Source organism: Lupinus angustifolius, chromosome LG15, assembly GCF_001865875.1.
Source record: "Lupinus angustifolius cultivar Tanjil chromosome LG15, LupAngTanjil_v1.0, whole genome shotgun sequence".
Lineage (NCBI taxonomy): Eukaryota > Viridiplantae > Streptophyta > Magnoliopsida > Fabales > Fabaceae > Lupinus > Lupinus angustifolius.
This window is the reverse complement of record NC_032023.1, coordinates 14,026,877-14,037,047: the sequence shown is the minus strand read 5'-3', so window position 1 is coordinate 14,037,047 and position 10,171 is coordinate 14,026,877. Positions and strand designations below refer to the sequence as shown.

Sequence of the window (10,171 nt, the reverse complement as noted above, 5' to 3'; positions counted from 1 at the left end):
TTATGTCTTAATGATGGTTAATACAATTGTGTACAAAAGTGTTCATAAAAAACGAAAATAAAAAAGAAAAACAACAAAAAGAGAAACAAAAGTGAATAAAAGGTTGAGTAAGGCAAAGAAGATTGGAATTAGTGATTTGGTCTTATTTTGGGTTGAGTTTTGCTTACTTTTTACTTATTCCCCATTGCTCCTCTATTCCATTTGGTTTTACCTACATATCTCATATTTATCCTACTTTTCCCTTGGCCCCATTACAACCTTAAAAAGTCTTTTTGATCTTTATGTGCATGTGCTTATGATGTTGGTGTTAGAGGCTTGTCAAGCCTATGGTTGTGTTTGTTTTCATGAAGTGTTTTGAGTGTAAACACTTGCAACCTAAGACATATGAGTGTAAACACTTTATAGAACATATCTTGGGAGGTTCTATCATTATTGTGACTCGCCTCTTGGTTTGATTGGTTTCGCGGCATACTTAAAGTCATTGGATGATGTTCATGGATATCTTGATTTGATTCTTTTACTCTTGTGAGTTTGATTTTGCCCATTTGATTGTATTTCCTAGATTTCATTGTGAAGTATGTGACTTCTTAGGTGTTTCATTTTCTAGCTTTTGTGATCTTCTTCCATGACTCACTTTGGTGCATATCGGTTAGCATAGCCTTATTTTCTGATTTTGCCCAGGAGTGCAAAAGGTTAAGTGTGGGGGTATTTGATAAACAATATATTATACACAATTCATAACCTTAATTTAGCATGATTGATGATTATTGGTGCCTAATGGACTTTGTTTCACATGGTTTAATGTTTTAGACTTTATTGGATTAATATTCCTAAAATTAGTTAATTTGTGATTATTTAGTCTGATTAAATCTATTATCATTTTCAGATCATATTTGGCACCAATGACATTTTGGTATTATGGAAGTGGAGGATATATGTTGAAGTGAAGATTGTATTTTTATTTTGGGAGTTTTTATTTGTAAATTCGGTTTTAGTTTTGGGCTAATTGTTTAGGGTCAATTTTCAGTTTTACTCTTTGTAAAAGAGGGAACCCGAATTCCACTCTCACTCTCTACATTCACTCATTTTCAGAATTTCGTTTTCCCCTCTTTTGCTTTGCTAGGGTTTCACATCTTCATTTTTTGTTTTCATTCATCTTCTTCATTTTCGGTTTGTATCTTCCACCGTATGAAAGGCTAAACTTGTAGACTAAATTCTTTTGGTAATGTATCACAATTCTTGAGGTTTTGTTATTAATGCATTTTCGGTTTCTTTATTGTTGATTTCTTCTATCTTAGAAACTAGTTTATGAGTTTATCTTCGCTTAGTTGATTTACTCTGTAGTGCATGAATGCTTAGTTCGTGTGAATTTGTTAATCGTTTCATCTTATGCTGATTTCGCTTAGTTAGAGGCTTAGGTTCTCAACAAATTCGGAAGTTAATGGTTGGAATCTGAAAATAGTCAATTGAAACCAAGGATTGAGTTGTGAACAAACAAACCAAATGGACTTAGCCGTTTTATTATATTGTTTAACTACTGTTTCTGAATTTGATTTATGTTTATACTATCCAACAACAAAAAAACCCCTCGTGTGTGTGAGTATAAGGTGTTTGAAACTTTGCTTGAAAGATAATCCTTGGGAAACGACCTAGGAGTCACTTCCTAGTACAGTAGTTTTTAATTGTTATATTATTGTATCGGGTACGACCTCGATCGTTGAGGCCTCCAATGGATCCCTCATCCGACGGTGCAAAAACACTAACAGTCATATCATCCTACGGCCAGGAATAAATAAAACACTAACGATCTGCCTCCCACATGGTCCAAGCCCACATAGCCCAAAAATAAAATAAATAAATAAATGTTTATTTAAAAAGAATGTTGGGCTCAAGCCCGAACCGGTCGGACGACAACAGAGGTGGTGGTGCGCGCGTGTGTGTGGAGAGTTTTTGTTTGTGTGAGTCCTCACCCATTCACAAAACTCATTGTACCTCTTGGGGCACACCCCAACGATGAAACTTAAGGCTTATAGAGCCTTCAAACTTCCCTTCTCCAAGGAATGTGAGACCAGTGAGTTTTTTCATTTCACAAACTCAAAAGTCACTATAAATGACTTCATTAATGTACATTAAAACCACTTCAAGAACTCATCAATTTTTTGACAAATTCCAACAGATATGCATGCTAGAAAAACTTTAAAGGTTGTCCATATTTGATTAAGAAGATTTAGGATCAAATTAGTTTTCTCATTCTTTATGTCGATGTAAGAAGATTTGGTTATTGACAAAACAATATTTTCAAAATATTCAACTCAGACTAATGCTGTCATGACGAAAGGATTAAATCGATTCTTTTAAAAAAAGTAAGGATAACAATAAATTGATAAATGATAAAGAATCAAATTTAATATTTGTAAGTTGAAAAGACCAAAATGAAAGGACCACCCTCCACCATCATAGATAATATTACACTCAGAATATATTTCACTTTACATTTATACATAGAGTTTAAAATTTATGTACTATCAATATAAAGTTTTTTATATTATCAGTATATCGTTCATAATTGATTTATATTACTTTTATTTGAGAGTCAATAATAATTAATATATAAATAGTAGATAATTCGCTGACAATGTAAAAAACACTTACCTCGTAATACATATTAAATCCTTGTACCAACTATTCCTCCCGTCCTCCCTTTTCTAGCGGTGTTCGTTTTTTATTCTATATTTCTAACATGTACAATATAGAGCTAAACTTTTGCAATAGATTTTATGTTTATAAGAAGACGAAATATCTAGATTTATAAGAACACCAAATACATTTAGTCATGAATCCTGATACCATAGGAATGAAACATTATTTTAAACCAATATATATTACATCATCGTCTTATTTAAAACCATTATAATTCTTGGGTTTGGAGACAAATCAAATGGACATTACATGCTAGCTTATTCAAGTCCATAGCTTGATTATGATTATTCTAGATTAAAAAAGATAATCTGCTTATATTTAAGTTTTTGTGTATGCCAAAATAGTAGTATTGTGTTCACTCAGCAACATTGCCATAACTTTTTGTAGGAATGGAAGGTTCTTAGAGCTTTGATGCTAAGGAATTCTCAATTGGCTTCAAAACCCCATTATCCTTTATATCTTTTTCTTTAGCCTCCAATTCACATTTACTAGGTGGAACATCTATTGCAGGGGAACAATTGAAGAATCCATGAGGCTGCAAAATAAAAAAATGCAGTTAAATACATAACATGAACAAAAGATGAGTGTAATATATATGAACAGTCAGTGTAAATATTTATACACAGTCATGAGTATATTATTCATCATTCATTTGTATTACTTTTTTTAAAGGGGGAATAATAATTAAAAATAAACGATGCATCATGGACTGATAGTGTATAAATCTCTTTCATGCATAAATTCTTTTCTCAAAAAAGTTTGGTCTTGAAAAAAGGAATCACATAAATTACCATGAGCATAAAACCAATGTGCTCTACTGGCATAACAGGCCAGTCTTCTAAACGAGGAACATGTGTGACTCCAAATACATACCTGAAGATAACATATCATAGTTAGTTGAGAAGACACAATGTGAATTTTTGTTTCAAGGGTGGAATAATACTTATATCATCTCTTTGATATATTGAAATATAAATCACTAAATATGGAAACTTACATATAAAAGTAGTGCTTTAATAATTTAGCATTACAAATTTTGTGAATTTTTTTGGAATGTGTGTGAGAGACTGAGAGAGAGAATACCAAAGAACTATATCAGACTCTTCTAAAGATCGGTTCTGCGTAACCCATGTAGGTAATCCGTCGCCAATGCGTGGATTTTGATTAGGAAATTCTCCTCCAGGAAACAGCTCATCGGGTGAGTAAGCTGTAACCCAAAGATTATGCTTCAAGAAAGCACCTCTTCTTAAAAACTTGGCATCCGAATGCGCGAATGGTAAGCAGTTCGAGCCAGGTACTAGCTTGTAGCCTGTCAAGTGTCCAGTTCTATTGGTTGATCTTGTATTCCTTACCTGAAGGATCGTTAAAAAGTAAATAGTCAATGATATGCTTACTCCTATGAGAATTGAAGATAATGTTTTGGAATTGCTAAGAGCATATGCTAAATTCTATATGAAAATGATGATAAAGTTTATCAAACATTAAGGGGCATTCATCTGATATGTTTATTTAGGCTAGGAGCAACAATGTTTTTCAACATAGCAGATAAGAATTCAGTAGTATGAGAAAGTAGGACATTATTAGCAATCCATAGTCCAAAGTTGGCTGTAAAACCCGGGGAAGACTTACAATCCAAGATCGAGCAGTCATGGGATCGCAATCACGCATTGCTTCCATTTCAGATCTGAGCAAAGTTTCTTCGGCATAGAATGCATTATTGTGAACATTATGATCACCAGGTTCCTCAGCTTTCACATTGACTTCCACAACCTAACAAAAATTCCTAAGAGTAAGAATGTTGACTTGAAAAATGAATTGTTATGCAATAGCAAAGTGGCATAAATTATTAGACAAGTAGGACTGTATAAAAGTGAAATTGCAAACAAAACATGAAAGTAGCTGAGTTATTTCACTGTTAAAAAAGTGGTAAAATTGTTGAAGAACAACATAAAGTGTTAATTCAAATTACCTGATTCAAAGCTTCACCAGGTCTAGAATCAACAGCCATGTTCATACGAGCAACAAAAAAGTGTTGATGAACTGGAGCATATAGACCTGGGGCAATCACGGTTCCATATTTTCGATACTCTCCGGGCATTAAGGCTCCCATGCTCAGAATTCCAGTTAGCTTAACTTCAGCTTCCATCTTTCCATCCTGAAACAACACATGCCATCATTTTCGACAAATTTGTATACACAAGTAGTTCAGTAAAATCAAAACAACAACATATTTTTTAAAGTTTCTGAATGTGCCAGGTTTGGCATATGGCATACAACGTATTGAGTTCCATCTAAATGAAGTCTTTGTAATAATAATTTAAAAAATGATGACAGCATTGAACCGAGTACTGCATACTAGAACCGATACCACGAATCATATAACTATACTTTAAAATTTCATTAAGGTAAGCATATAGATCTCTTGAAAGGAAGTGATATTGTACTTGCCTGATAAAAGTGCCAAAAAAATCCATACTCATAGTTAGCCACAGTACATATAAATGAAACTGAAAGCCTTCTAGACCTTCGGACTTCTGATAAGCCAGTTCTCCAATCTTGATGCTTCCAAAGAATTCCATGATCTTCTTCATGCAAACATACACAATTTTCAATTGTCTCCACACCACCAGTGAAATTTGTGAAGTGAGCATCAAAATATTTGACTATGCCAGAACAATCACATCCCTGTAACAACAAACTTGGACTTAGACAAATGGGAGAATCCAATCAGAAATAGTAAACTCAAAACAATACATGTATGTGAAGATAATAAATGTGTAAGTCTTAAACCTTCTTCAAGGAATGTGCATTTCTTCCTAGGCCATCTTCCCCAGCATCAAAAGCATTTTTCCTGTAATGTGGATCGTTTGGATCTCCGTAGGGTACAACCATCTCCACAAAACTCAACCTATGAGCTACAGGCCTTAGACCTTGACTACCATCAACATATGCAACAGAATATATAACTAAACCTTCTTTGGGTGTGAATCCAATCCGAAAGTTCCACTGTTAACAAAGACAAAAATTGTTATATGCCAAGTTGCAAGTTCAGTAATTAGTAGTTACAATTTACAATGCAGAAGTTCTTCTAGACCTTTTGCCATTCAACATAATATCCATTGACGGAAAAGCTTGGACCTTCAGGTTGAACAATTTTCAATGGTTTTAAGTCACTTCTATCAGTGCCACCTCTAGTTGCAGCATGTGTATAGTTCCTTAAGGGATCTACAGGAGGCAGAGGAACAAGTTTGCGGTCTTCGAACTGTATCACCTCCATCTTTTGCATATCAACAAGAACAAAGATTCCCTCGACCGGGCGAGCATAGCCATTTTCCATAGGGCAATCACTCTCACACTTGCAAAATATTATTGGTTTAGCAAGTCTTCGGTTCGGATCATCAGCTTCACTGAAGTAACCAGCACACCTGCAGCATAAATATGTAGTAAAAAAGTTTGGAATGATGAAATTCTAAGAGAAAGAATGGCAATGTCTCCAAACAAGATCTCTATAAACATTGGATATCTGAATTTATTTACCAGGGATCTACCATCACAAGCTCCATGTTTTCAATACCCCTTTTCTTCATAGCCTCTATAAATGGAGGATAACTTTTAACAGCAGCCTCACATTCTGCATACTCCACAGCATCCTGCAAATCGAAAGAATAATACAGAATTGAAGCATTTATGTAAGACTGCGTACATCTACTACAGTGGGTCTCATAATTTTTTGGACATTAAAATAGTAGGATCTTGACAAATTTATCGGTATTAACAGTTTTGATATTATTATTTTACAAGTTTTGAAAACTCTAGGGATTTTCTTTCAGAACAAAACTAGGACCTCCAATTTCAGATTTTACCAATCTTCCCAACTAACAACTATGTTCTCTTCTTAATTGGAAAGAGTAGATATGCAGTTTATGAACTCCTTAGTGTAGGAATGAAAAAATAATACATAAAATATATAAGAATTTCAATATTTTAACATGTTATGCTATTCATTACTCTAATATGAAACTCTCATTTATAAACAATAGAAAATGTAACAAAGTAAAAGTAAGACATCTCACTACAGAGACTGCTTCAACTTGTACAACATATTCTGCAATTGTTTCTTAAACTGTATGTGCAAAATGATTTGATGCAATACCATTTGAAATGACTTAAAATTATTTAAAAAGACATTAGTTCATACAAAATGTAAAAAGAGGGAATCAGAAGTTGTGAGGAAAAGAACAACATACCATTGGAGGCTGAACATCAGGTACAACTTGTGATGAAATTACTTTTCCTAAATGATTTCCACCTCGAGTTACAGCATGAACTTGCGATAACTCGACGATCCAAAGACTAGTCTCATTTGTCTTCCTATTGTAAACAAGAAGTCTAGCACATCTTGGAGGGAGTTTAGTTGGGATCACAAACCCTCCTTTAGGAAGCAATGATGGCTGGAAAGGTGGAAAAAAATAAGCATCTGCTAGTGCAACGACATGTTTATCCGGTTCGAGCAAAGCTATTTCCATGAATCGCAAACCGTCTTTAAGCTGCAACAAATAAATACAATTTGGGAGAAACAAGTTGGAATCGTTAGTAACCAATCACTGCTTCAAGTTACATAGACTCATATTTACAAGAAAAGTATGCAAATATGTTCCTTTGAAGAATTTAACAAGTCATAATGTGACTAACAACCTCAGGAGTTTTTCCAGCAGCCCTCACAGTAGCTACTGCCAGAGAGATTTCAGCAGGAGATAAAGGGTCCAAAGGGTGGCTTGGTTGAGGCCTTGGCAGTGTAATGATTCCTGTGCAACATTATAGCAAGTATAAGATACCGGTGCTAACATTGATTAAAACTATGGATGGCATCACGTGACATGGATGCATCATGCCGTAACGCATCTGTATTTGACTACATTTGGCTGTATTGGTCGCAAATCGCATTGCAATAGCCGCAATCGCAGTAACCACAACCGTGATCATAATTGCGATCGCAACCGTGATTTAAAATATTGGTTGTTTACTAGTATGATATTGGTGACTATAGTGACATCAACCGCCAACCAATATGAAACAACATAATGTTGACCGAGCTTGAACTCAATTGACGAAATCCAGATTTAGTGACTTCGCAATAGTTTTATGATTGATTAAATGTTAGCAATATAAATACTAGTTAGTTGAGTTCAAGATTTATCAATTGTGTTCTAAATCCACCAAAATCACCGACCACCAAAGAGAAATTGATGCATTCAATTACGTCCAACAAGAAATGCATCAGTCGCAATAGGTGTGATTGGAAAAACATGTCATTTGATTCAGGTTCAAAAACTTATATTGCTATGTTCTTAGTCCTTACTTAAATAAGGACCTTCAGCAACAATTTCGAGTGACAATTAGCAACTACCGAAGTTTTAAATTTCATTTTCTTGAAGGAAAAGTAAAAGTGGGATAAACACAATGGTTGAGTTAAGAAAGTGAACTTCAAATATTTCATTGAAACATAACAGAATTGAGCCCCATATTAAACTTAAGGGTGCAGAAAACTTTACTATTATTATTGCAGTCGAGTATGAATTTTTATATTCCCATATATATATATATAGGGTTTTTATATATATATACACGTAGAATCCATATACCTAATGAGTTAGTGTTTTGGATTAAAATATGGTGTGTATGTTGTTTAAAATATTGCTTATAAATTTTCCAAGTTTAAACTTACCCAATTTCCGAACGTAATATATCATAACCGATTTTTAATGAATGTTTTAGGTACAATCATTTGGACAACACACATCAAAAAGTTGTAGGATATATATTGTTGTCCTACAGTTTTTGTCATTTTATATGTCATAGACTTATAATTAAATATAAAAAAATATATTTAAATTAAAATTTAATTATTAAGTATTTTTTGATAATTATAAGTTCATAATACATGGAATGATACAAACTGTACCTGGTATTAGTTTGAGTTGGGTATAGATTTTTTGGAGATAATGAAGAGACCATAGTAAATTTATGCCAGTACAAAGGAGTGGGGATCAGTATTGAATAGAATTAAGACATTGTCAAAAAAATTTCAAGGATTATAATTACATGTTATTTTTTATTAAAAAATAAATAAAAATTCTTCAAAGAGAAATTTCATCTTTATATTCCAGTTCTTCACATCGGAGAGGAGTAGAGCTAGGTAGAAAGGTGTCAAGTATATTTGGATAGAGTGTAGATATATATTTAAATGTTAGAATGCTACGTGAGTTTTCTTGATTCTTTCTGTCTTATTTTTATATACGAGAACGTTAATTTTATTTGAAAAATATGTATATATCGAAAGTTTAACTAATTTTTACAATATTATTATATCATTTATTTAATATTATTTACTCTAAAGTAATATAAATAAATAATAAATGATACATTAACTATATATAATTTATATTATTAATGTATACATATTTCATTCAAATATATGACCAATGTTGTTGATTCTTTAGCCTTGCATTCTGTCAACTGTAATAACTTCAATCACTTTTTAAAATAATCTTTTCTTACTCTGTATGTATTTATAATTAAATAAATAAAAACATTGTTTCAAAAAGTCAAACTCACTAAAGTTGTAGGGAATCCAAATATTGTGTTATTTTTGTCGTACAATCAAGAGAGTGGTAAAATAAAGAAACATAAAAAAAAAAAAAAAAAAAAAGAGAAGTATGAAACAAAATATACATACCTTTGGCATTGATGGAAGGTTGCGGTAGGGAGTCGACAGGATGAACGATGGTCATCTTATTTAGGCGGCCATCATCGGGGACATTGGCAGTCCAGTCAGCAGAGGGAGCGGCGGCAGCCGCAATGTGGGGAATGATGGCAGAGTCATTACCGGCTGAACAACAAGCACAAGAAGGAGGTACCATTTTTTCAGAAGCTGAAGCCATTCTAAAGGGTTTAATTTGTTGCGATGCACTCTCACATAAAGCAGTGGGAACTTACTCCTTCTACAATAATGGAGTAGCACAAAATAACTAAGAACAGGAACTGATGGCTAAGAAGACAGTTGAGTTCTAAGTATAGGTTTGGGAGAGGAGGAACTAGTAGATGCAAGTTGTGATGAAAAGCGTAATGGGAGATGAAGAATTTATATAGCATGGCAAATCAAACTATGTGCCTTTTTTTTATATTTAAGACATACAACAACAAAAATTATTTTAGTATTTTTTTTGTAAATGATACAAAAAAACAACAAAAAATGACATATACATTTATACTTGTATTCTTATGTTTAAGGGAAAGACTGTACTCTCTTTCCCATTAAATCTGACCCATTTTTTATATAATTTAAGAGAATGATTAAAAACCATCAAGCTAGATATTATTCCAAGTTAACAGAATTCAGGGTTTGAAAATTGCATTGATGTTAAATTGTCTATAAAGACAACTTTATCTTCATCACTCATGTAATAATATA

General features: G+C 33.1%; 1 protein-coding gene across 1 annotated transcript; it reads right to left on the bottom strand.

The window, feature by feature from the left end:
- Nucleotides 2,832–9,792, bottom strand: LOC109328478 (copper methylamine oxidase-like). Its single transcript, XM_019561962.1, has 12 exons — nucleotides 9,437–9,792; nucleotides 7,396–7,505; nucleotides 6,948–7,247; nucleotides 6,238–6,350; nucleotides 5,795–6,125; nucleotides 5,491–5,706; nucleotides 5,149–5,385; nucleotides 4,670–4,855; nucleotides 4,330–4,470; nucleotides 3,784–4,052; nucleotides 3,492–3,573; nucleotides 2,832–3,235 (listed from the first exon to the last, which is right to left on the bottom strand). Exons 1-12 carry the CDS (start codon nucleotides 9,639–9,641, stop codon nucleotides 3,101–3,103), a joined length of 2,325 nt encoding a protein of 774 aa, XP_019417507.1. The 5' UTR covers nucleotides 9,642–9,792; the 3' UTR covers nucleotides 2,832–3,100.